Source organism: Dicentrarchus labrax, unplaced genomic scaffold (genome assembly GCF_905237075.1).
Source record: "Dicentrarchus labrax unplaced genomic scaffold, dlabrax2021, whole genome shotgun sequence".
In the NCBI taxonomy this organism is placed as follows: domain Eukaryota; kingdom Metazoa; phylum Chordata; class Actinopteri; family Moronidae; genus Dicentrarchus; species Dicentrarchus labrax.
This window is the reverse complement of record NW_026136720.1, coordinates 11,880,618-11,908,428: the sequence shown is the minus strand read 5'-3', so window position 1 is coordinate 11,908,428 and position 27,811 is coordinate 11,880,618. Positions and strand designations below refer to the sequence as shown.

Sequence of the window (27,811 nt, the reverse complement as noted above, 5' to 3'; positions counted from 1 at the left end):
TACGGTTTCATTGCAGGCAGTTATAACGTTAACGTATGCTAAATTGTCGGTTAGCTAACTAGCCGTTATTTCCTGCTTGGTGTCCCAAGAACCGTTGAAACCATTGAGAAGTTTCTGACCAACGTATCCCAGGTAACAACTGTGTCTGTAGTCGGAGGGTTAGATTCCCTGCCCTCTGTTTTAGCTCAATGGCACTGTTGTTTTGCTCTCCGCTTGTGTCTACGTCAAAAGTGTCCCACCCAGGTCATCTGTCAGCTAGATATTTAACGGTAGCCCTGGAGGTGAAAGCCTCCGTGATGGAGCGACAGACCTTGCGGGCTCACACACACACACACACACACACACACAGAGGGACCACAGAGGCGAATGAGTGGCTGAGGATGTTGGAGTGACAGAGAGCAGCGCAGGCTTACCTGCCCACACACAGGTGTAGGCTACTCGTCATCTGCTCAGGGGTGGGGGGGGGGCTGTCGCCACCAGGTAGGTTTTTACAGGTACGACCAAGCATCGTCCGGGTGCTAGCAGACATCCTGAATCCTTTCCTCCCGGGACTATTGAGATGCACCGTTAACGTTTCGGCGGGACTTCCTTTCGGACTCTGAGATGACCTTAAAGTGGACAGTGAAACGATTTCTTCTTATGTCGTTTTCAATCTCCCACTTGCTGTTACTTGAGGGTGAGTCTGACAGTTTTACATCCCCAAAGTGTTATAATAGTCTTGTAATGAAGTTTGCTACACAGATGTTAAAAGTGAACTGCATTCAACAACATAGAGGGATATTAAATAGGTCTGCCATACCTAGTAAAGAGTGGTAAATTATTTTATAGCATTATTGGGAGTAACCCATCTTTCTGTTTATATGATCTGTCAGAGATAGTTTGCTTTTATAAAAACAATAAAGCATATATTCTACAAAACTGCTCTCCCTTACTGCTCCTTTATATTGCTGTGTCCTGACATGGCATCCAACTCAATGTGATTACTAAAAAGTTTCTGATACTGTACTACATTATAAAGATGATCTTATAGCTGATAACTGTTTAACAATTTAATATTAATTGTATAACTTATAACTTTGTGTTTAGGAGCTCAGAGCCGACTTTCAGTGGCAGAAGGAAGACTACAGAGGTACATAAAAGGAAGAAAATTTAATAAATTATTCTATGTCAGTAATAATGTGGTTAACGTTGGTATTTTATTATTATGTAAAAAAATAAAATAAATCATCCCTATGATTTTTTTCAGGTAATTAGCATACAATGTAATAGGCCAACTTTCTGTTTCTATCACTAGAGTGTGTGACAGAGATAACGTGTGTGTGTGTGTGTGTGTGTGTGTGTGTGTGTTTGTGTGTGTGTGTGTGTGTGTGTGTGTGTGTTTGTGCACTTGTGTGTCTGTGAGGGTTTAGTAAAGAGTAGTTTGGAGTCTGAATTCAAGTGGTGTAAAGTGCACTTAAGTCTCCCCTCTGACTGTTTCTTCCCACTAATGTGCATGTTTGTGTGTGTGCAGAAGGGCTAATGCACTTCGGAGGAAACGGGATCTCCTCGGGGAGGAGGTTGGTACACTACACCTAAGAGAACCAGAGGAGGTCAGGGCACCCACATGCGCACAACACGCTAACCGGCACAAAGCTGTCTTTGTAAAGAATGAGACACACTCACTAACACATACACTTTCTCCCACTCAACCTGACGCAACTTTCAACTTATAGCAGCAGGTACACTAACGGTACAACACTGTGTCACTGAGCCTGAGAAATGTCCAAGGAACTACTTTAAGTGTTTATTGTTTATTGTTTTCCAAGACATACAGGCCACTGCTGTCAGAGGGTACTCTGTCGCGCAGTATTTTACACAACTACACAGCCAGAGATGCCTCTTCAGGTAAATACGCTACTTATGAGACCCTAAATGCCTTCAAAGTAGCTTGAAACTATCATTACCCTTACAGACTCAGGTAAGTGAACTTGAGTTTGTCCGTTTCTTCTCTTTCCCAGAATATTGCGGCTGCCTCAATGGTGGCTGGTGTCAGGAGGGCGGTGTGTGTGACTGTGCTCAGTTCCAGGCACTGGGAGACCGCTGCCAGATCAGTGAGTAATACACACTCACACCTACATGTCTGCCTTTGGTGTCAGCTCAGATTTGTGATAATCTCATCCACATGGCGAACCTTATTGTCGATTGACATTCCCGGCATGCAACAAAGTAGCTTGTTAGCATGCATACAACTTTTTTAATAACAGTATACGGTTACACACTCTGTATAACCGAGTGTGTAACCGTATACTGTTATTAAAAAAGTGTGTATGTGTATGATATTTTTTTGTGTGTGCACATCAGACTCTTTCATCATTCAACAAATGTTAATTACTGTACCTCCACACGGCAGTATTAATTATCAGATTTCCCCAGATCTCTCTCTCTCTTTGCCTCTCTATCTCTTTTTTTAATACAAATCCACCATCGTCCAATCAATCTACCCACCCTCACACACACACACACACACACACACACACACACACACACACACATACACAAACACACCTAAATATATACTTTACTCCTTACAGCAGCAGATATAAACTCACTTGCACTAAGGTAATAGGGTAAGGGCTGAGTGATGGAAGTTCTGGTTTCTATATTCTGAACAGACTCCTTATACAGTATATCAGGAGATCTGAGGTCATAATTATTGTAAAGACATTTTTCATTTCAACGAACTAATTTAGTGTTGACACACGTGTTGGAACCAAAATAGTTCCTGAGGGAAAGAGAAATAGTTCCTGAGGGACCTGAACTCAATTGAGGCTTGAAATTAAATTCTGAAATAGACTATTTAAAAAAAATGAAAATCAAGTAAACAAAGATAGTATGAAAGTGGGCCACAACAAGATTTCTGGAAAAAAAAAAAAAAGTATATAATAAGCTTACAGTAATTAAAGATAAATTATCAAGCTTCCTAGCTGTAATGAATATTTTGAAGATCAGGGAAAAAGAGCGGATGCCACAGAACAGATGTTATATAAAATATTAAATAAGTTTGGGAAATTTTGTGAATTGAAACATGGGTAAACAATTTAATTTACAAAGCTCTACCATTAAAACCTGGTAGAGCTTGCGCCCCGTGTACCAAGGCTGAGGCCTTACCAGAACTACTTACTGCAGTGGCATGGGTTCTAATCCAGCCCCCCAAAAAACATATTAGAAGATATGACTCACTGTCACCAAACCCCATTGCCCTCAGATTTGGGGGAGGGTCAGCATCTAGTTGGCATAGCCAGCTATGGGGAATTCCTGTAACAAAGGGCTTTTTAGAAAATTCAGGTATTCATTTTCCACTGATAAGTTCAATGAAATAAAAGATGATGAAAGATATAAAGATGATAAAACAGATAGGATATATTACTTGCCCTCTCAGTTTAGTAAAGTGTCCATTTCTGCTGAAATTAATTTGTGTCACCACATGAAACCGATCCACTTCATCATTACTAGAATCTTGTGAGAGTGAATTGCTAATTTTCCTCTCAGTACCTAACCAGGGCCAGGATAGAGACGGCATCTGCAGGTCGTGGGGTCAGCACCACTACGAAACATTTGATGGAATCTATTTCTACTTCCCTGGTACCTGCTCTTACATTCTTGCCCAGGACTGCCACTCAGCAACACCACAGTACACGGTGTGGGTAAGAGCACACAGATTGAAATTACTCACTGAAATATTTCACCAGTATTTAACCTTTGTGTATACAGGTTAGTTGGCTTTTTTACTATAACACCATATGTACAGTCACACTAAAATACAGTGGTATTTAACCACTTAAACAAAAATACTTAGAGTTAGATTTGGGTTATATAACTGTAGGTTGCATGACAATTAAGCTGTAAATATAATTTCCCTTTGGTTGTTTTAAATTGTTTGTGTTTGACATACAGTATGTTTCTCTCGACCTATTAAATAACTTTGCCTGTTGAAATTTGCGATCAGAAGACTTGCGTGTTTGAGGTCTCTTAGGTATCTAATGTGGAATTTAAAACACATTTTAAGAGGCAGATTTTTGTTGTTGTTAATAAATGTCCATGCTTTTCCATTCTATGATACTTTCTTATATTGTCATCCACCATATTTCTTGTCTTCTCAGGTCCACAACAGCAGAGTGTGTGATGGGAGTGTGTATTCATGCCCGAGAGCCCTCAGTCTGTTCTTTCCAGATGAGGAGGAGATCCACATCTCTGGATATCAGGTCCACCAGGGAGGCCGCAGGTATGTGTGTGTGTGTGTGTGTGTGTGTGTGTGTGTGTGGTGGGTCTGCAAAGAAATACAAAAAAAAGACAGATCAATTTTGAGTGTTCAATAAAAACATCAATGTTCAATACTGTTATAACTGTGTCTGTCAGGTTGAGTCTGCCTCAGACCGTCGGCGGTGTGTTTATTGAGCGACTGGCTGATTACCTGCTTGTGAAGAGTGTGTTTGGCTTCTCTTTGGCCTGGGATGGTGGTTCGGGTGTCTACCTGAAGATGAGCGAGGAGCACCAGGGGGCCCCCTGTGGCCTGTGTGGGAACTTCAACCACCTTGCTGGCGATGACCTCACCACAGCCCGTGGTAAGACCGGCCTGACCGGCCCCTCATCCTCTTATCCCTTCTCTCAGCACCCACTCACCTCAATTATTATTATTATACACTCAACACTGATTCTGGACAATTATAGTAGCGGTGGGACCTGGAGAGAGCAGAGTGGAAGGATACGGGAGAACTGATAGTTTGGGTTTGAATGGCTGGAAGGAGCAAGAGTCCTTCCTCAGATGACCAGTAATATGAACTGTGGTTCACTACTTGTATGAGCAGTAGAGTGAGGATGGGCTCAGAGAAAGAGAGTAAACAAGTGGAAAGGCTCTGGCTATAGAGTTGCTATGGACACTATTTAGGCTATTTATATCAGACTTTTTGTTTTGTGTTTAATTTAACTGTGTTTGTTGACAACATAGAAACAGAAGTCTACATGTGTGAACAGTACATCAACTGTACGCTATCTTTACCCTGTGTATCAATCAAGATCAATGAATCAATCAAGGTCATTTCATGTCATTATACATTAATACAGGGTTTTAGCCTCTTCATGCTACACACGCATACAACATATATACAGATATTTAAATTTAGAATAGAATACTCTTTTATGTTTCTTATGGGTTGTGTGCTGGGTGTACATACATACTGTGTATGTGTGGCTTTGTTTTAGGCATTCGGACAGATGAGCCTGCAATGTTTGCTAACAGCTGGGCAGTGGACCTGCCACATGAGAGAGCTTGTCCCTCAGTAGATCTCGACTTCAATGGGCCCTGCCAGTCTGAGTCAGACATGGATGTAAGAACCAGAGAAATATTCTATCTACCCAGTATTACTCTTCGCATACGTGGGCTGAACATTGACAGTGCAATGCACACACTGCAAAGGATGCGATGTAATTAGGTCCACCACAGTACACCATAATAATATTTATACTACTTGTTATTAAATAAAACTAGCAAAGTTAGATTTTTCGTGATTAAATTGAGACTGAAAAACTAGAATCTCTATTGGGATCTCAACCAGAACGGTCCTTGTGTGTTAAATGACTGTTTTGCTGTACCTCTCTGTTCTTATGCCCCTTAAATTCATATCACCTATTGTGAATGTGTGCAGGATGCCATCGAGAAATGCAGTGCACTTCTCTTCTTCCCATTTCTGTCTTGTCATGAAAACATTGACCCAAATCCCTTTGTGGCCAGCTGTGTGTCTGACCTTTGTGTGTAAGTCACAACACCTGTGTTGTATTGAATACATTTAACTTTTAATTCACTTTCTTGTTATTAGTGCAAGCCCAGTTACAACAGAAACCTTTCTTTTTTTTTCTCCTTTTTTTTAAGATCTGATGACGAGGAAACGTTTTGTCGAGCCTTGGTTGAGTATACCCGAGCCTGCTCACATGTCGGATATCCAGTAAGAGAGTGGAGAGACAGCTTCCCTTCATGTAGTAAGTTACCACTGCAGCTCCACATTATCACTGAAACAGATTAGTTTATTCCATGCTCATGTTCTGTAATCTGCCTTTGTGTGAAACTCGTGTGTTTGTTTCTATGTAGATGATGGCTGTGAGGAGAGTTTTGTCTACAGAGACTGTATCAGTTGCTGCCCACCCACCTGCACATTTGAGAAAGAGTGTCTGGGAACCAACCTACATTGTTTGGATGGCTGCTACTGTCCTGATGGTCTGATTGTCTTCTCAATTTCTGTTAAATCATGTTTAGTTGATTAGCCTCTAAACTTACTCTAAACCTTGCAAACCTCTTCTCCTGATCTCCGCAGGTCTTATCCTACAAAATGGAACATGCATCGCTGTTTCTCAGTGTCCATGTGTTTACCATGGTACATCATATGTACAAGGACATGTGCTTCAACAAGGCTGTAGTGTTTGGTGAGTGTGAACGTAATTACTAGTGAGCATGTGCAGTAGTTTTGCCACTGTGCTGTTAATCTACTTTATGTTCCTTTTCAGTGTGTGTATGGGAGGAGTGTGGAACTGCACTGAGAACAACTGCACAGGTGAATTTACGTTTTCAGAGCAATTAGTTACTAATAGGTTAAAATTGTTAAATTCAGATTATTACTGAACCTCTTGTTTCTTCTTAGCCGAGTGTTCGGTGGTAGGTGATGTGTTTGTGACGACATTTGACGGTAGGATGTTTCTCCAGCCGGGGGCATGTCAGTACGTCTTGGCAAAGAGCCGCAGCAGCAGCAGATTCACCGTCACACTGCAGTATACTACCTGTGCAGAGGTAGTGTGCATAATTACTTGCATACACACATGCACACACACTAATTAACAGTGCAGTGTTCTTTTTAAATAGATGTAACCCGTCCTTCTGTATGGTCTGCGTGTCTACAGCAGCAGGTGTGTATTCAGTCAGTGACAGTGGTGTTGGATGAAGATGTGAGTCGTCAGATCAGTTTAACCAGAGAGGGGGAGGTGATAATTGGTGTCAACCCTGCGCCTGTTCTGCCCTATGTTGATGGTAATCACAAAAGACCTTTGATACACAGCAGATTTAGATTATATATCAAATGCAGACACACTGAAATCATTTCTATTTAATACAATAATGTAATAAAATAAAAACATCCTTTTTATAGTGATTTCATCTTTCATTGTCATTGGTTTTGATGTTTCTTTCTGGGTATATAGATGCAGTGGAGGTGCGGAAGCTGACCTCTGTGTTTACACAGTTGAAGGCAGGAATTGGTCTAAAACTGCATTATGATGGTCGAGGGGGGCGGGTCTATCTGCAGCTGCACAGCCACTGGCATGGACAGACACTGGGTCTTTGTGGAACCTTTAATGGAAATCTACGAGATGACTTCCTGTGAGAAAAACACTTCCCACTTATAGATCAATGTTGAGAATGTTGCTGTACCTCACTATGTTTGTGTGTGTAGGTCTCCAGCAGGTATGATAGAGGGCACTCCTCAGCTACATGCCAGTGCTTGGAAGGTTTCATCTGCTTGTATCGCTCCAGTCAACCTGCCGATTGTAGACCCATGTGAGATGAATCAGCACAATGGTAATAAAGGCTTCTTTTTTTTGGGATGTGCTTATTATTTTTTTGAACATAATTTAACATTAGGAAAATGGAAAAAGTGAAGGGAGGCCTGAAATCAAGCTACTGCCTCACATAAGGAAGATAAACTTCTTGGGCTTAAATCCAGACGTCCTAAATAGTGTTGATTCCCGTGTGGCACTGTGCATTGTACAAGTTTTAGTTGCGGGGTATCTTAGTTTGTTCAGACTTGATTTTCAAACATATTAAACAGGGTTGTGTTTATATATGTTCTAGTATTCTATGCATCCCAGTGTGAGGTGCTTTTGGGGAGTGTGTTTGCCCCGTGTCATGGCTACATCAGTCCGAACATCTACCAGCAGCAGTGCCGCTACCAGGCTTGTCGTTGCGGGAGCAGCTGTTTGTGCACAGCACTGGCTCACTACGCTTACCTCTGTGCCAAACACGGAGTCAACATTGATTTCAGATCACAAGTCTCTGAATGTGGTGAGTGTTTCGCTTTTTGGGTTGCTTTTGTCCATTCTGTGTTGTGGTAAAATAGATTAAAATGTATGCCCCAAAATGGTTACAGATTAAAACTGTGCTATATGTATGGATTGGCTACTTGTGTTTCAATTCAACTTTTTTTCAGACTCAGGGTCTTATAATATAAGACATTACATACAATAAATTACATACAAAAGCACAATAAAAGATCACAATCATGTTTGTTTCAGAATCAGAAAAACTTATCGTCCATCACATGGTGATGGAAATTGAGAAATGTAATTGTCTTGAATTGGGTTGCAGTATATAAACGTGTGTTTTGTGTGTATGTACTGTACACAGGAGTTGTATGTCTTGGAGGCATGCTGTACAACTCTTGTGTGTCATCCTGCGGGCGGTCCTGTCGTGCTCTGTCTAGCACGGAGACGTGTAGTCCTGATGACTGTGCCGAGGGGTGCGGCTGTTCAGATGGCAGTTACCATGACGATGTGCGCCAGCGCTGTGTGCAACTGTAAGACTTGCCCACATCATATACCATCCTAACAATGGTCATAAATTGTTATTTGTCAGAAACACACACTCACACACACACACACACACACACACACACACACACAGGAAAACACACACCAACAAAGAAAGCATCACTAGTTAAAGTAATTAAAATAATGTCATACATTTCTCCTCAGGTCTCAGTGTCACTGTTACTCCATGGGTGGTGTTTCACAGCCAGGGGAGGTGACCTTCAGTGCCTCTGGCCCCTGGTGAGTCGCAGCTGCCCTTGACCTGAACTGAAAAGTAAAAACCCACTTTGGCTGCTCTCCTAACTGCACACAGTGTGACATCCTTACACACAGTCTGATACATCTGAGAAAGCAATAAAAGCTTGAGTGATTGTCAAATGAGACGTAAAGCACTTAAACTAACCTTGTGTTTGATAACATTACACTCTTTCCCAAACACTCACCCCATTTTCTTTGCCTTCCTGTCTCCTCCATCAGCCTGTGCAGAAATGGGAAGATGGAGTGTGTGCCAGAGGAAAAAGGTAACCTCTCCACACTCCCCCCTCCCTTAAGTTCCTGCTCTCGTTCGTTCCAACAACAAAGTGCCGTTTCAGGCTGTGTCCCTCTTGCTGAAATCAAGAGCCTTATATCTGTGGTTGTAGCTTGTTTCCCATGACTAGCTGTTGCGGTTGATTTTTAAGGCGACTGGGCATTGATTTTCTTGTGTGCGTGTGTGCGTGTGCGTGTGCGTGTGTGTGTGTGTGTGTGTGCGTGCGTATGCATTGTAGAGCCAGATAGTGTAGAGGTCGGGGAGTGTCCAGAGGGGAAAGTGTACCACAGCTGCAACGAGCAGAGAGGAGGAATGGCCTGTGCACCAACCTGCCGTAACCTGATGTTGAACCTCACCTGCCCCCCCAACACACCCTGCATCCCTGGCTGTATCTGCCCTCCTGGGTAAAATAGCTTTAACCTTAAATAACCTTTGGCCTTCCAGTGTTGTATATTTGTGATTTTAAGACCATGAAAGTAATTTTCCCAATTCCCAATACTATACGTTTTTGAGTGATGTTCTACCTTCCAGGGAGTCACTTCGTATGGTCTCAATATGTTCTTGTAGATTCTGTAAAGAATGCTTGAGATTACTGCTCCATTAGAGTTTTTTGTCTTTTCCTAAATTACCATGGTATGATAATGTAATTAATAAATTAGCAAAAAAGCAACAAATTTAGGAAGCAAATTGTTAATTATAATGTATTAGCAAAAACAGGTCTGTTAGTGGATTTTCATACTGTAATTAAAACATCTGATACCAGTGGCTGCCTGGAAGTTAGTGTTAGTCAGTAGTCATGTGTAATTAATGGGCAAAATCATAGGTTATAGTCTTTTAAAGGTGTATTTATTCCAGAAAAACTGACAGAGCATGTACAGTAGCGTATGCTTTTGTCAATTAAAAGTCTTCATTATGGGCATTTTATTTCCGAAACGTATAATTACCAAGTGTATCCAGCATCCACACTTCAGGTTACATATAGCTTTTACTCACAGAAGTGGGAAATTTACTTCCTGCAATATGGGTTTGAAGTCAGGTCTTTGTATGTTCTATACCCCCTACTTGAGTTATGTTTGATCTGTGAAGGCTGGTGCTGCACCATGGGGAGTGTTACTATCCAGAGAACTGTCCCTGTGCCTGGCTGGGCCTTGAATATCTGCCTGGAGAAACTGTGGAAACACCATGCTACAAATGGTATAAACTTTTACTGTTCTTTAAACTGAATTTAGTGCAATTTTCTATCTAGGATTAGAACTTATTTCTCACTAAATGTATCTCAGAACATAAAATTATATCATTCATATTACGTTTTCCATGTGTGGCATGAAATAAAAAATGTTTCCAACTCTGTTTTCTCTCTCTCATGTACATCTACCTGTCCATCTCCTCCCGACAGTGTGTGTCACCGTGGCTATTTTAACTGCAGTTACTCACCATGTCCAGCTGTGTGTACTGTCTACAGTGACAGACACTACCATACCTTTGATGGCCTTGAGTATGACTACCACTCTGACTGTCAGGTCTACCTGCTTAAAGTGAGTTTTGTTTTGTTGTTGTTGTTGTTGTTAGTACTGCTGGTATACACATTTGACAGTTACATGTGCAAATAAAGGCGTAAAATTGACATAACTGACTTGACAAATTCATGGATTCGGTTTAGGCACTGAAATGATAATCAGGTGTTTGTGCTAGACTGTGTCAGAGAAGTGTGAGTGAGAGATGGAGAAGCAAAGGAGGAGCATCCTCCACATTTCCTGGCTGATTTAGATCTGGGAAAGAAGATCCAAGATCATTTCTAATCTTGGAAGAGAGAGTGGTTTTTAATTAGAGCAGATTAAGGTGAGTGAGTGTGTGTGTGTATGTGTGTGTGTGTCTCTGCTGGTGGGTTTGCACCGTGGTAATGCTAGCAGACGTTGTGCAAAGCTGTAGCAACACAAAGGGACCAGTGTTCACTTCAAACCCCAGGGCTCCTGCGCTCCCAGGGATATAGAATTAGAATTAGCAGAACAGACATGCCAATTCAGACCCAACAGACTGCCAGCCACCGTGCAGACTTGAAAAGAATGGGGAAGCAGGTCAGAGCTGTGTCTTAATAGCCTAGAGTTGCTTCCTCTTCTTGTCACCTCTTATGTATCCAGAATGACACCATTTCCTCAACAGGTCAAATCAAATTTCAAGTTAGAATCTGCCATGAGGCATTCAGATATACTAATTTCTGCCTGCCGTGGCTATAGTAAAGGGGAAATTGTGAACAAACTAATGAAACAATTGTGAAAACGTAGATGAGAGGAGATGACGAGACATCCTTCCCTAGCGAGAGTAATATTTTGTCTTCCCTTCTCAACAGAGTGCGGGAGAAACCGAGGTGTCCATTGTTGCCCAAAACAAGGACTGCTATGAGAGCGGCATTGTGTGCATGAAAATACTGGTCATTCACGTGGGACTTACCAAGATCTACTTCACCGACAATTCTGGCAACCCTGTACAGATTATACACACACAGTCACACTCTCTATTTACCTATCAAGCTGTGTACCTGTGTCTCTTTTCCTCTCAAAAATATGAAAATGAAATATATCAGTAAGCCAGTGATTCCTGCTAATACCTACTTTGTTACTTTGTTTGTCCCGCCTTAGAGTCCGTCCACTGTTGTAGGTCGAGGGTCAGAGTTTGAGCTTTGGAAAGCAGGCTACTACACTGCGGTCCACTTTTCCAATCAGGATCTGACCATCCTCTGGGACCGCAAGACAACTGTACACATCAGAGCTGGACCTCAGTGGAAGGTCTAGACAAGAAGTACATTTTGTAAATGAAGAAGTGTCCTCAGATACCCTGTTTGATGTAGCCTGTTGTTATGAAAGGAATCCGAAAACATGACTGCGTTTTTCCTCTAGGGCATTCTCAGTGGGCTATGTGGAAATTTTGACAGTGTGACAGTGAATGATATGACCACCTCCAGCCACATGGAAGTCAATAATGCACAGACCTTTGGAGATAGCTGGGCCCTGGGACAGGTATGAGTCAGCTCAGCCCCTCTCCTCCATGAATTCTCCCTTTACCCTCTTTCCTCTACTGTCTTTGTCTATCTCCCACTCACTCACTCTTTAACTCTCTTTTACTCCTGTAATTTATGTGTTCTTGTCTCCCCCGAGTCCACTGTGATATTTAAGAGTAATCAGACACTCAATCACCCTGTGTGTGTGTGTGTGTGTGTGTGTGTTTTGTGTGTCTTAGTGTGAAAGTGACTATGTAGTTGAGCGACCGTGTGAAGGGGACTTAGGCAGACAGCCGTACGCCAAGAGGGAGTGTGCTCTCCTCTACAGTGATGTCTTTGCACCCTGTCACAACGTGGTGAGTGTCATTGAACTGACACACACACCCACACACACAAACGTCCGTATAGAGTGAATGCAGCTGTAGAAAGGTTATCTTGCTTGCAACAGGGGAGAAGGGGTTGGTGAGGGGTTATGGGAACAACTCCTAACTGATCGCAGCGAATACAGTGTCCCTTAGAGATAAATACCAAATACCTCACCAGATGCTATGCTACACACAAGTACAGACACGCACCTACATGTTTCATTACAGTATAGTATTTCTCTATGTGCCCAGCAGATGGAGCCATGTATATATGTACATGTGTATATATATATACACACACACAGGCCAATTCATTCAAACTCAAGACGTACAACACTGCAACACCCACTTCACTTACTTGGCTTTATTAACATACTGTTAGGATTTCTATTGTTTGGTGGTAATTCCCTTCTTAAGTCAATGTTGTCATGGCACTGATTTGAGCATTAGGCACCTTCTCAGTAAAAAACAGACACATTGCACGTGAAAACATTGTTTATTTGCACCTTGTTAATAAAGTAACATAGAGTAAGTGAAACCTGTTGTTTATTTGAATTTAGTTTTTATGACTTAGCCCAGAAACCAATCCTTTCTAACTTGTCATGTTCTGCTTAGAGAGTGGTTATAGTGCAAGACATCCAGACATTTTTTTGGTGTGTTCCTCCAATATATTCTTCCTGTACCCCTTTTGTTAGGCTAAAGCATTTCAGAAGGGCATAACATTTATTATTTATCTCTGCAACCTTTAAAGCATTAAATATTGGTCCAACACATTGGATTAGTTTTAAGTGTAGTGAGAAAATCATGGCCTTGTACGTTCTGATTGGCAGAGAAGTAACTGCACTGATCTGGCTCTTTGCCAGACAGTCTTTTTATTGAGTTGTACCAAGGTCCATACAGACAATGTAAACAATCATACTCATAGAGCTTACACTTGAAGCCAAATCTCTTGAAGCAGAGTTAGAGCAGGAAGTAGCAGAACTGACATTCAAAAGATAAAGCAAATAATGACCTACAAAATAAATAAACATCCTGCTATGAAAATAATAGATAAAATACAAAATAGAAAAAAAAACGTAGTAACTAGAAACAGAGTGTTGGGGTGTGAAAAATATTTTCAAGAAGATATTGGGGAGTGATGCGCAAATACCTTAACCCCCAGTCGGAGCCTACAGGTGGATGCTGGGGTGGTGGTGGGGCAGAGCAGAGGGAGAGCTGGGAAATTGTGCAGTTTAAATAGACCGCCAGATTGGAAGGGAACGCTTGGTTAGTGATTATGGAATAAGGCATGTCATGTGTAATCAGCGCAGCTCGAGTTGACCTGCTTGAACTAGCTCGCAGGCTTCGCTCCATAAAACAAATGGATGGTCGTACAAGTGTAATGTACACAATCCAACTTTCCCATCTTTTCAAAAACTTCTCCTTTTGCAGTCTAATATAAAATGATTCTTTACATATTAAATGTATCATAAATAAAGCCCCTGTAAGTTTGGTTGTGCCAGCTGCACTTAGAATACAAATGTCCTATCGGAGAGGTAACCTTATCTGGTGGCAGAGTGCTGAAATATAGGGTCTCTAGTTTAAATGATGATAGTTTTAAATGTTTTAGTATAGCAACTCTTTTGAGCTTGAGTAATGAAGAACCTGATGAGATTCTTCAAAAAGTCTCTTCATAAGCTGAACTTGAATTTTTCAATTGTAACTTGCATAAAGAGTCTCATTCCTCATCCGTTATTCCTAGGTTTCCTTCCTTTTGCATTTTTGCTTCACATGCAATGAATTAAATTTTGCTTGCTGTAGACCACTTTTTTGGTTTGAGCTCAGAACATACGCCTCTGTGAAGACTTTTAGTGAAACAATATCCAAATACTTTTGTTTATTTACCTTCATTGATTGCTCCATATAGTGTCTTACTTGAAGAAATCAGTAAAAATCCTCTTTTCTCAAACCATGCTGCATCTTCAGAGTTTGAAAACTCATTATGGACCCTTGATGAAAAAAAGCTACAGGATGCTGTTATGCCTTGAGTCACCCATCCCTTAAACCTTAGTTTAGAGTCATAAGCACACCATCCTAAAACTTCTGTAGCATAACATTGCTTGGGTCATTGAATAAAAGAGAGACAGCTTATTAGATGTATCTAGTATGATAAATCTACTTGCATGATTCTTGCAATCTTGGGTTGTATCTATAGGGTTAAATGTGCTAATTGTAAATCGCTTTGGATAAAAGTGACAACAAAATAAATGTTATGTAATATAAAATACATTTTTACACAATTGATACAAAGTGTAGCAGTTGCTCTGAAGGTTTGAATGATAAGATCATGGTTAGCTGACACATTCAGAGTTTGTCGTCTTGTGTTCAGACAAGAGAACCGACTATGGTGTTCACTCTAGCTGTTGAGATTTCTATTCCAAGCAGAAGTAAGTGAAGTAGGATTTAATAACACCAGTGAACTTCACACTTTTTTTTCCATATCCTAATTGGAGAGAAAAGCACCCTTCCAAGGAGGTCAGATAAAATCTAGTTCTGCATTTGCACTCCTGAAACTTGGCTTCCTTGAGCAAAAACACTGTGGTTCAATTGCAGAATGTGTCCTTGCTCTGTAAAGACACCGTCGTTTTTTTGCCTTGTTGTATAATCAGCGTGAAATGGACAGCGTTGGATGCCAAGGTCTTAACTTAAACCCAGAGACAAGGGGGAATTCATGGTGTGACAAAAAATGTGTACTGTACTGCAGAACATATTTCAGACATCCTGTTGTATATGTATTTTCATTGGCAGCTGACAAATGCTAGTTTAAAACAGATACACTCACAGTAAATATTACTGTTTAAAATAAAATTGGTTTGAAGGATATGATAGGATTCATTTAACTTGTATGATACTGCCCACATACTGCAAAAAAATACATACATATGAAAAAAGATAAATCTATTTTTTTCATTGTTGATGAACTTGTTGCTCCACTAAGGATGCAGAGCACTAGTAACACTAATAATACAGATTAAAGTAAAGGGATAAGGAGTGCTGTTTATGGGTATTACAATAGCCAGTGTCAAAAACACAGAGGCCCGGTCAACCACGTCTTTGGACGGACCTACTCATTGCCGATGATGCATTTTGTCTGTCTGTCATAGAGCTCATCTGATCCCTTTTGCACCAGAGGTTGACCCACATTCCTTTGTCCTAATATCTCATCACTTCTTCCCTGTTTGAATTATTGATAACTAGTCACCCTCTAAACAAGACCTCCCCTAGTTTCCCCCAGCGAGATTTGGCCTGGTTCACTTTATGATTGTTTGTGTGTGTGTGTGTGTGTGTGTGTGTGTGTGTGTGTGACCATGTGTACATTCTGTGTGTACCCTCCAGGTGGATGTGGCCTGGTTCTATAGGAACTGCCTGACAGACACTTGCAATTGTAACCGTGGGGGAGACTGTGAGTGTCTTTGTACATCCATCGCTGCATACGCACACAAATGCTGTCAGCAGGGAGTCACGATACATTGGAGATCACCCTCTGTCTGTCGTGAGTACACACACACAGACACTTACACACGTACACATAGTAAGTTTTTCTGCTCTGTGTTGTTCAGGGATGTGACCGAATCTATGAATCAGCCAAAATTCTGCAATGTTTCCTCTGAGTTACATATAACCTCAGAACTACTGAAATGCTTAATCATTTCTGAACTTCTCTCTTTCAGCCTATGATTGTGAATACTATAATCAAGGTATGTATGAGTGAGGGTTAGACGTTTTGAGAGCTATTTTGTTGATGTTCATTTCACACACCCTGCTAGCTTCTCATCACATTAATTTGCTCTTCCCCACAGAACTAGGCGATGGTCCATTTTCCCTGGTGAGTGCTGTTTATAATGACACCATGTTTGGAGTGAATCGTACTAGCAGCTCAGTGTTTCCCCTGGTGAGAGAGAGACCAGGGCAGTTGCCTGCCCCAGGCCTACTGTTCAACTTCATGATCACAGCAGGCCTGCAGAAAGAAAGAACATCACGTGAGCATCCACATTCATGCAATTACACAATACCACTCTTTATTTTTTGGGCAAATTAACCTCTAGTCACTTTTTTCCCCAGGTGTCCCTGTGGTGTCACTGGAATCTGCGGAGAGACCAAACTATTTCCTTGTCGTGTCAGGGCGCAGCCGTCTTAAGATGGAGCGCTGGAGTCGAGAGGCAGAGTTTAGTCGCAGGGCAACCTTTATCCAGCACCATGGACTGTTTCTGCCGGGTCACACTTCGTTTGAACTTGTCGGCCAACCTGGAACCTTTCTGACACTGACACGCACTGCTGCACGAGCTCAGAAATACGACACATCAGAGGGTTTCAAAGGCAGCAGTAGCTTCATACTGGAGGGTCAGAAATACACGCATGTACCCAGCACAGATACACATATGCATTTACATATACACAAAAACTAACTAATCAGGTGTTTCTCCCCTGGCAGAGAGCAGTTTTGTGATACCTTACCGTATGATGTGTGAGTGGCGCTACCAGGCCTGTTTGAGCCCTTGTGTCCACTCGTGCAGTGACCCTGATGCCACACGCTGCCAGTTCCTGCCTCCGTAAGACACTTGGCTCATTAAAAGCTCTCATTTTACAACCAACCCTATATATGCTTAGTTCAGGTGCTGAAGTAGTTTCTGTATGTTGCAGTGTGGAGGGATGCTTCCCACGTTGTCCCAAGAACATGGTTCTTGATGAAGTCACTAGAAGATGTGTCTACACAGAGGACTGTGAGTACAACGGATGTCTTTAAAATGCGATTAATAAGTTGTGGTTTTCTTATGCAATACATATTAACTTAGAGATTACTTAGTACATTTTTTGACCAACACAGAATAAGTACTTACAATCTCCACTAGGTGTATCCCTTCCCCCGACTCCAACGCCATTTGCGTATGTGACACGGTCCAACAGAACTACTACAGCACCACCAACAACTTCAACTACAACCACAACAACTACTACGGCTACAACTACTACCACAAGGCCTACAACCACAACCAGAGCTACAACCACAACCAGAGCTTCTACCACAACCAGAGCAACCAGAGCAACCAGAGCAACCACTACCTCCTCCACTACTGTCAGGCCCACAACAACTACAACCACCACTACAACTCCCACTACTCCCAGTACAACATCAGCCACTGAGCGTGTCACCACTCCACTTACCCCGTCTCCAACTACTCCTGCTCCTCCCACCACCACTATTGTTTCCACCACTCTTACTCCCTCAACCTTACCAGAGACAACCACTCTTAGCACAACTGAAATGACTCCCACTCAAACTACGGTAACCACAGAGGTCACTACAACAGTTACCACAGCAACACCCTCCATTGCATCCACTGAGGCTACTACAGTCTCCTCGACTTCCTCTCCTCCATCACCTACTACTCTTGCTTCGACCACCACGCCCTCCACTCCTACCACCACCACCATTACCACACCGCCAACACCCGCAGTAACTACCACCCCACCTCCTCCAACCGCCACCTCCACACATCCACTACCCACTACAGCCATCAAAACTCCCCCTACCTCCATCACGTCTGTCCCTGAGACCACCGAAACCACAACCACTCCTCAACCTACACCAGCAGATACAACCATCACCATAGAGACCACCACCCCAACAGACACCTCAACAGTGACAACTACAGCACCGCTTCCTACAACCATCGAGCCCACTACCGAGCCGGTAACCACAGAAGTAATCCCAAGCCCAGAAACCTCTCCTACAACAGAAGAAGCAACAACCACACATCCTTTCCTCTTGCCCACGTCTCCCTGCACAGTAAGTGTTACTGTTGTAGTTAAATCTCAGTACAAACACTGTTCTTAAACACAGACACCTTTAAGATAAACTTGATAAATTTGGACAGTTATGCTAAGTTTACAATTTAATTGATTACTTACATGAATGGATTTACTTACAGCAGTTTAAAGTGTTTATTTCAGGATCTACAGGCCTTTTTCACAGCAGATATTGTGCCTTATAATAGTAGGACAACCAGAGTTGCAGGGGAAGTATTAGTTAAGTAAATAAATATGGTTTGTTATTAAACAATCACATTGTAAAATATTATAATAATCAATATGCATATTATTGTGATGTCTATGAGTCCAGAATCAGTATCTCTTTATACAGGGAGACACTAATAATAATTGGTGGATATGGAGAATGGAAAAAAAGATAAATGCTGTGACGTGTGTGTTTGTTTGTCTCCACAGCCTCCGTACTCCTTCCGTATCGATGAGTGTGCTGAGCTGATCTGTTTCAATGGAGAGTTGCTGCTTCACAACTCCTCTCTACACTGTCGCTACAACACCACCCAGCCCCAGTGTAGTCTGCTGGGCCTGCCCATCCTCATCAACACAGACCCCTGCTGTCCGCAGTGGCAGTGCCCCTGTAAGTTTGGTTGTTTAAAAAACTGATTTTTCTAATGATTCAGGAAGAGGCAGGCTTGTGATTAGAATCAATTGTTTATACAATAATCAGTGTTTAATTTACTGATACAAGTTGCTTTTTTTCCAGGTCGATGCACTATGATGTCAGACCTGCGCGTTATCACATTTGATGGCAACAACGTGGCCTTGTATGATAATGGCTCCTACATCTTGGTTAACCTGCCCAGAGAGACTATTATTGGCACTGTGGAGAAATGTCCGACCAGCCAGGTAATGAATAAATGAACTATGAACTGTAAATACTGTAATATTAAGTGTATCCTAAGAAAAATAATAATTGTGAAATGTTTTGTTTTCTTGTAGAGCGTAAACTCCATCAGACGAACTGTGAGTACACAGTCTCCTCTTCCCTATTATTCCCTACAATTGTTTGCATCATAACCAAAAGTGGTTATTAAGTCAATAAATCGGCTCTTCATTTCTTTCATTACATTTTCTAATTTCACTCCCATGCAGAGTCCTACAGGTGGAACATCTGGTCTGTGTTTTAAGAAGCTGAACATCACTACCTCCTCCTACAGAATCATTATCAACCGACTGGATCGCAAGGTGAATCTCTTTACCTGACTGACTGCCAAGAGTTCAGCTTATCCCATGTAAATAACTTGGTTCTCGTGTGCCTGTTTGTCCATCTCCCTCTAGGTGACAGTAAACTACAGACCTGCTAGACTTCCATTCTCCCGTCACTCTCTTTATGTGGAAGACACAGGCAGCATGTACCTGATCCACACACCTGGTGGGGTCAGCATACAGTGGTATCACAGCACGGGAATCATGGTACTGCAGTACATTACTCCTTATAATGCATCTGTACCCACTCGAGGCCTGTGTGGTGAGTCCACACAAACACGCACACACACACACACACACACACACACACACACACACACAAACACACACACAAACACACACACACACACACACACACGCACACGCACACCAGCTTTGACCACATCAGCACCAGCCTCATTTATCTAAGTGCCAACTATCAGCACCTAAAGGCTTAGTGTCTAAACAGCAGCATCACTTTGACTTGAGTCATTATAGGATATGACAATTTGAGATGTTGAGAGCCATTTGGTTTAATTAGGCAGTTTCACACACACACACACATTATCACACATTACTTTCACATTTATACTACTCATTGACAATGCAGCCACATAACTCACATACACACCTACACCAAATATCTGTCTCTCCCATTATGCCAGGTTGTTGTGACGGGAACCCAGAGGATGACCTGAAGCTGCCCAATGGCACAGTAGTCAGAGAGGTGGGAGACATGATGCTCTTCCTGCAGGCTTGGAGAGTCCAAACCACAGATGAAACCGAACACACACGTAGGGTTGGAGACAACTGCACCACCGGGGACTGCTCCACCTGTCTCTCCATGCTCCGCCAGAGAGCCTTCACACCATGCCACAGCAAGGTATCTGTGGTATTCACACAGTAGGACTTCAGCTTGGGCCTTCCGTGTTTTTCACAACTAGTTTCTCGTACACCCATAGGAGCCCGTTCTCATTCCTGGGTCCTCAAATACAGACACAATTGGTATTCAGTTATCAGCAACTTCACCACTAGATACCACTAAATCTTTCACACTGGTCCTTTGAGTCATTTATCAAGCAAAAAACATTCTTTGGTTCCAGCTTCTTAAATGTGGAGATTTGGGGTTTGTCTCTAATTTGTGTCATTGTAAATTGAATATCTTGAATATCTAACTGTTGGTCAGATAAAAGAAGCAGTTTGACATCGTCTCAGTAGTAAACCATTAATTGTGCAATCTAAAAAAAAAATCTACAGATTAATTGATAATAAAAATAATCATTAGTTGAAGCACTACTTGACATTGGCCTGATTATGTGTCTATAGGTCACTCCGGAGCAGTTCTGTGACATCATGTGGGCAGGAGACCTGCACTACAAAGATCATCAGTGTGACTTTCTGGCAGCATACGTGGCGGTCTGCTACACACATCAAGTCTGCATCAGCTGGAGACGACACAACTTCTGCCGTAAGGAGACAAAGAAATAACACGCGTATGCAGATGTACTCAGTCGTGTTTCTCATTTGTTCATGCATTGCTAAGTGCCTGTCATCCTGTAGCATTGCGGTGTCCCCCTGGTAAGGAGTATCAGCCATGTGTGAGCACCTGCACCAGCCGCACCTGTCTGAACAGAGAGTACTACGAGGAGACCACCTGCTCCTTTATAAGAGAGGAGTGTGTGTGCCGCAGTGGAACGATCCTGCACCGCGCTGACTCCTCTTACTGTGTAACTGAGGATCGCTGTGGTGAGTGACAGAGTAATTACATTGCCTTCGTGATGAAAAACGCACTGTCAGACAGTCTGAATAAGTTTTGGACTGTGCTTTATATTACTCCTAGACTCGCATACAGCAGTATCGTCAGTGTATTTACTTGGCTCTGATGTATCCAGTGTGCACAGATAATGAGGGTAACCCCCGAGCCCCAGGCGAGGTGTGGAATGGCTCTGCCCGCAGCTGCTGTCTGTACAAGTGTATGGAGAACGGCTCTGTGGTGGCTGTTGAGCCAGATTGCAATGCTGTCCCTACACCGCTGTGCGAGAGGGAGGGAGAGTATGTTCTGGATGTGATGGAAGAAGGAGCCTGCTGTCCAAAGAAAATCTGTGGTGGGTTTAAAAACAATTCAATTCAATTTTATTTGTATAGCGCCAATTCATAACAGAAGTTATCTCAGGACACTTTTCAGATGGAGCAGGTCTAGAACAAACTCCTTATAACAACAATCCTATGAAGATTGCATTCTTGAGATGATGGTTTAATCTTTTCCCCTAGTCCTGCCATTAAGTCTCACCATTTATAGTAATATTAAATTGCTGACGGTGGTTGACACATTATATCCAGTATCCCCAAATACCTCTAACTTCAGAGACCAAAAATCTAAACATTTTAGTAAACATAAGACCCATGAAATGATCTTTCCTCTTTTTGCTCCTTCACTACTTGTCAGAGTGCAACATGACCATCTGTGACAGCGAAGCTCCACCATGCGATAATGGGAACAGGCTAGTGATCGGTTACAGCGCTCTGTCCTGCTGCCCAGAGTACAGATGTGGTGAGAATATTTAATTTCTCCTCTCTCTCCTGTAAAGTTTTTGGACATGTTGTAAACTCTTTGTTCAAGGTGATGTTTGGCCTGAACTTTCATTTCCACTAAACACTTTGGTCTGGTCTTTCTCAGAGTGTGACCCCATGGCATGCACTCCTGTGTCTACCCCCAACTGTCGGGAAGATCAGTTCTTAGTAGAGGTCAGGGGTGAAAGATCCTGCTGCTACAGTTACCTGTGTGGTAAGTTTTAATTCACAAGTCAGTCTAAAACTGAAATGGGAAGTCTTCAGTGTGAGGTTGTCCATCTGCTGTGTCTGCTTCATCTTTGACACCTCCATCAATTACAGCAACAAAATTGAATTTGTTGTTTGTGTTTTCTGTCTGAGCAGTGTGTGAGTCATGTATTGAACCCATTCCAACGTGTTCACACGGTGAGATTCTGGCTGTGGATCTTAACACCACGAACAGCTGCTGTCCACAGTACCATTGTGGTAAGTGTGAGTGGGAGAATGTGTGTATGTGTGTTTTTGTGTCTGTGTCTTCAAAGTCATGTTTATACTTTCTCCCATGTGTCTCAGTGTGTGATGTCAACCTGTGCCCTGAATCATCAGTGAGCTGTGCGCCTGGTCTCTCTTTGGTTCAAACTTCTGTCCCTGGGCATTGCTGCCCACAGCACCACTGCGGTACACACTCAAAACTACTGACTTACATTCATTCACATGCATAAACACACACCTACACACATATATCCTATTTTTTTTTCTGGTGTGTGATGAGTTGACGATTGGAACAAGTTGTAATGCCTGTCACGTACTTGTATAAACTTCATGCCACCTCTCTCTTTAACTTTCTCCCTTTCACTCCCAGAATGCCAATGTGAGGACAGCTCTCTTCCCATCTGTCAGGTGGTAAGTCAGCAAAAAGCTGCATCACAAGTCACTGTCTAATCAGCTTTTTGCCAGAAGGAAGAAAGAGTGGGCAAATTCAGTTAAGTCAGCACTGTGTTTTCTCTCAGGGGGAGGTGCTGGTCGAGGTTCCAGACAGCAGCACCAACTGTGGCTGTCCTCAGCATACATGCCGTATGTGTAACGCAAGCATGGAAGCATAGACCTGACACTAGTGTGACAATAGACATCCTGTAGACATTATTTCTTCCACTGATTCATACTAATCAGATATCTAAGCTCCATTCATATTTACCATGAGAAAAACTTTAATTTGTCACTTACAGTATAATGAATATGTGTGTGTGTGTGTGTATAGAGAAGGCAGAGGTGTGTCTTTTCCAAGGGGTAACGGTGCTGGGCCCAGGTCAGTCTCTTGTTCAGTACCTTGAAGGAGAGCTGTGTTACACTGTCCACTGCCTGCATCAGAGAGATCCAGACACTGGCTATTACGCCATGGAAATTTCCTCTGTCAACTGTTCCCAAAAATGTGGATCGGTATGTATCCAACACATTTAACACCTTTTGATAGGTCATATAGTCAGTGAAACACGCAGAGAAGCATTTTTCCAGATTTTATCTCTTCAGTTGTAGCTTTTATACCATGCTTCATCCTTCACTTCTGCATTCACCTCATCTTTTTAGCACCAGGTGTACGTACAATCCACAGACCCTCAGGTGTGCTGCGGCTCCTGTAAAAATGTCTCCTGTACTTTCACCAACGAAAATGGGACAACAGAGCTTTTCGCTGTAAGAACAAACACATCCACATGTGCTAAATGACCCCCCTTTTTTTGAACAGTACTGATTGTGCTTGTGTGTGTGCAGGCAGGGAGTTCCTGGGTTGAGAACTGTACACGTTACGACTGTATGGAAACAACAGTGGGAGCCGTGATACTCGCCTCTGGGGTGGTTTGCCCACCTTTCAATGACACAGAGTGTGTTCAGGTCAGGACCTCTAAATGGACTACTGTATATATCTGAATTTACGGTTCAACTCTAACAAACATTTATTAAGTAATTATTAAGTCTAATAATTACAGTAATATGTCATGTCCTTTGTGTTTTGTCGTTGTATGGATGCATAGATCAGGAACTTTTAAGTTTTTAGATTCCAAAGACAATTTTAAGTTTTATCTGCCAAATAAAAACTTTGATGCACTCATAATATGTATTAGTTTGTTAATTAGTTAATTTGTTAGTTTGGAAGCATGGATTTGTTTGAATGTTTTCTCTTGTTTTCTCTTCCTGTTCACTTCTTGCAGAATGGTGGTGTAGTTCAGAGCTATGTGGATGGTTGCTGCAGGACATGTGAGTCTCCAAATTTATTAGGTGCTTGTGGTAATGCTTTGAGCTGTCAATCGGCGGGGTGAGCGCCTTGTTGCCTGGCAGTGGATGGGCTTATTGGCTGTATGGTTGGGGGTGTGGCCTGTTGTAGAGGGTGGAGATAAAGCCTGTTGTTGGCCTATCATTACATTTCCCACAATCCCTGGCTTTCCCAGTTTGTCCCCAAATGTTCTGTTGACATATTCAGGAGCCAGCACAGCTCAGACAGAAGTAGCATTTGGTGGAAAACTCAAGGAAATAATAATAAAAATGTAATAGAATGATATTCTCAACATTAAATCCATCATTACTGATTACTATGTGAATACATAACTTCCTGAACTTGTGCTTTCAAGACGATGACCTGTGAACTGTTCTTCCTGTCTACTTTAAAAAATTATATTGAGTAAGAAGATACTCCCAAGTTGTGTGGATTTAACATGCAGTGGTGACATTTTGTCTTTTTGGGGATTTGGCATTGCAGCCTCGCCCGCTTGCCTGCTTTAGCAGTGACCTTGCAGTTTGGCCAATCAGGGTGCTCCATGGTGAGCGTTTTACCAATGAGGATGCAAGATGTTTCAGGGGTTAGAGTTTGCCCTGCTGAGCTTCTCTTTGTAGTAGATCAAATGGCTGAGTTCCTTTGCTGGCTGCCCGGAGTGACCCAAAAAAAAAAGAAGTGAAATCCATGTGCATGCCAGCTGCACTGATTCCATCCTCTGTGTGTTTGTGTGTGACGCTGAACTGTGTTTTCTGAACCAAACGTAACCTTGTGTGTGTTCTCATGACGTTCTTTGAACCGGATGGCTGCGGTCCCGACGATGCTCCCAGGTTCTGGAGTGGGTGTTTTACCATTTACCGTTAATCCCGTAACCCCCACTGGTAGTACTAACTGTGACACAGGTACCACCATCTTGCACTATTCCCACTTACAATGATTCTTTGGCATCCTGGCACACAATCGCTCATTCACGTGCACTTTAAAGCTTTGTGTGAATGTGTGTGGTGCAAGCCGATTTTGGTGTTTGAGTGTCGTGTCTTTTCATTTTCTTCCTCTCACTGGTTAATCCCCAAAACACAACATAAACAACATCTAACCTAGCATAAATCTCTAGTGCAAAATCATCCTTCAGACAATATCCTGTATTAAATATTTCAGGAAATCAAAGTGTTAAACGTCAGAATAAGCTGCAGTATTACACATCGATTAAAAAAAGGTGGAGATCATCTGCTCTTTTCATTACATTCCAGCCTCACACCGAATCCTTTTGACCAGCTTTGATTGGCTTAAAAGTAAGGTTAAGTTTAGGTCAGTAGCCAATAGGAGAGCCGAATCTCTGCTGTGAGGACTGTGCCCCCCGTCACCCAACTGTCAATCAAAGCAAGCTCCTACTGCTGGGCAACAAAGAGCCCTGCTCAATAGGCCTTTCAGGGTTGTATGAGTGGCAGGTCTCTGCAGTAAAATGATCAAATAGTGTGTTTGTGTGTGTGAGCATAATGTTTACCAGTGTATGTACGCACGTTTCTTTGTGTATGTTTGTTCTTGCATCTTCACATTTTCTGCCGTTAAAAGGTATGTTGTGTTAGTGATGTGTTTATGTGTGCACAGTCTGTCTGGAGTTACTTCTGAGTGTTACCCTGTGTATACATCTTACTTCTGTGTGAACATGTGTGTAGGTAAAGAGGACGGTAAGACATGCAAACGTGTGGCCATTCGGACTACGATTAGAAAAGACGACTGCCGGAGCAATGCACCGGTGAGAGAAGAGAAACACGCAAACATAAAATGAGGATTCTCAGTTGGCTGAAATAAAACTATAAACATTATTTTAAAAAATCTACAATTGTCTCCTCCTGTCTCCCTCCTCTTACAGGTCACTGTCTATTCTTGTGATGGGAAATGTCCGTCTGCCACCATATTCAACTTTAACATTAACAGTCACGCCCGGTTCTGTAAGTGCTGCCGTGAGAGTGGACTACAAACCCGCTCCGTCACACTCTACTGCTCTCGCAATGCCACAGTTGTGGAGTATAACTTCCAAGAGCCTCTGGACTGTTCCTGCCAGTGGAACTAAAAACATGGTCCAGGCAGAAAAATGAATGAGAGCATAACAAATGAAGAGAAAGTATGAATAGAGGGATACTTGAGGGGAGGAATCATATTTTTACAGTACTGATGAACAAGCATAAAAACCAGCCATGTTTAATTTTGTTTGTCACTATAGTTCAACTTTACAACACTGACCTTAAGTCATAGTTGTAACTATATTGAAAAAAGCAAGTGTAAGTGAGAGATGGTTTTCATATAGTTTTGTGTACACATGAGTCTTTAACTTCTTGCTGTCCCCACCCAGTCAGCTTTCTAGAGCTTTCAAGTGATAGCACGACGCCATTAGCATCTTATCTACTGTATATTAACAATTGGTATCATGTTGACACAGCACTTGTTGCATTTTTTATATATCTGCTGTTGGGTTAAAAATGCTGTATATGCATTTTGGTTTGTCTTGGGAGATCAATTTAGCCTTTGTATAAATTAAAGTGTTATGCAATGCTTTGTTTCCTTAGAAAAGTTTAATGAGTTTCAAAAATGTTGCCTTTGCTCTCTTTGTAGTTTATTATTTTGAAGTAAAGTAGGTGAATAAAAGATTTAATAGTGTATTTGTCTGAATTATTGCAAGACTGACTGTCCTTGTGAGCGGCAATGTGTGCTTTTCACTCATCCTTCCAGTGTCTTGTTAGCAAACCTTTATTACGCACACATACTCATCCTGATTCAGCACTTGTAGTGCTGACATGTGTTTGTGTTTCACCTCCGAGCAGTTATTGCTGTGTGGGAGTCACCTCTTTATAACAGAGCCCCTCAGTGGACTCAACCCTCTGTCTGTCAATCATTTTTCTCCCTTTCACATTCCTGTCATTCCACACGGGCCAGTACTTCCACCACGCCCAAGCCAAACCACTGCACTGTTATGAACAATTTGCTGCATATGCTTATTTTAGAAGTTTTAAAGAGTTTGAAACTCATGAAAACAAAACCTGTCTGCTGTGACTGACTGACTGACTGACTCCTCCAGAGGATTGAAGCTGGTGGCTTTAAGCACATCTCTATTTCCCACCGCATGTCTTATCCCTCTCCTCTTTCTCTCAGTATGCTCCACATCCCCAGCCTCCCCACCTCCCCTCTCCTCAAGCAGCCCTGCTCTGGAGTGACCATGTGCCTGTGGTTGCCATGGTAAGCTGCTCTTATCCCAACAAAGAACCAGAACAAATTGAGTTGGACTCATACATGCACAATCTCTCTCTCTCTCTCTCTCTCTCTCTCTCTCTCTCTCTCTCTCTCTCTCTCTCTCTCTCTCTCTTTCTCTCTCTCTCTATCACACACATACACACACAGTCCCCTCCTTCACATAAGAGTTTGCTACTCGGGGGGAAACTGCCATTGAAAGCTGACGC

General features: G+C 42.3%; 1 protein-coding gene across 4 annotated transcripts; it reads left to right on the top strand.

The window, feature by feature from the left end:
• The first annotated feature begins 512 nt into the window (after nt 1-512).
• On the top strand, nt 513-27,014 carry otogl (otogelin-like). 4 transcript variants are annotated; one of them, XM_051383513.1, is made up of 58 exons: nt 513-676; nt 1,087-1,129; nt 1,511-1,556; nt 1,806-1,884; nt 1,998-2,090; nt 3,529-3,683; nt 4,140-4,261; nt 4,396-4,601; nt 5,239-5,363; nt 5,682-5,788; nt 5,906-6,012; nt 6,122-6,247; nt 6,345-6,453; nt 6,535-6,581; nt 6,669-6,814; nt 6,925-7,051; nt 7,222-7,399; nt 7,473-7,597; nt 7,871-8,080; nt 8,423-8,591; nt 8,770-8,844; nt 9,082-9,125; nt 9,372-9,537; nt 10,220-10,327; nt 10,530-10,668; nt 11,481-11,615; nt 11,770-11,916; nt 12,028-12,147; nt 12,368-12,484; nt 15,869-16,025; nt 16,204-16,230; nt 16,333-16,512; nt 16,595-16,873; nt 16,965-17,082; nt 17,174-17,253; nt 17,383-18,320; nt 18,758-18,935; nt 19,062-19,204; nt 19,298-19,321; nt 19,451-19,543; nt 19,637-19,826; nt 20,209-20,426; nt 20,870-21,011; nt 21,104-21,289; nt 21,436-21,648; nt 21,990-22,094; nt 22,221-22,328; nt 22,478-22,579; nt 22,667-22,771; nt 22,956-22,996; nt 23,104-23,167; nt 23,352-23,530; nt 23,678-23,782; nt 23,861-23,980; nt 24,298-24,343; nt 25,187-25,258; nt 26,033-26,112; nt 26,230-27,014. In XM_051383513.1, exons 1-58 carry the CDS (start codon nt 604-606, stop codon nt 26,428-26,430), a joined length of 7,938 nt encoding a protein of 2,645 aa, XP_051239473.1. In that variant the 5' UTR covers nt 513-603; the 3' UTR covers nt 26,431-27,014. The 4 variants fall into 4 exon arrangements, with proteins under 4 accessions (XP_051239473.1, XP_051239472.1, XP_051239476.1 ...); XM_051383512.1 differs by having other exon boundaries at nt 1,511-1,589; XM_051383516.1 differs by lacking the exon at nt 25,187-25,258.
• The last annotated feature ends 797 nt before the right edge of the window (nt 27,015-27,811 follow it).

Coding starts and splice junctions, on each gene's coding strand:
- otogl (XM_051383512.1), top strand. CDS start 604: ATGACCTTAAAGTGGACAGTGAAACGATTTCTTCTTATGTCGTTTTCA. Junction 4,262..4,395: donor GTCCACCAGGGAGGCCGCAG/GTATGTGTGTGT, acceptor TGTGTCTGTCAG/GTTGAGTCTGCCTCAGACCG. Junction 11,917..12,027: donor GAGCTGGACCTCAGTGGAAG/GTCTAGACAAGA, acceptor TTTTTCCTCTAG/GGCATTCTCAGTGGGCTATG.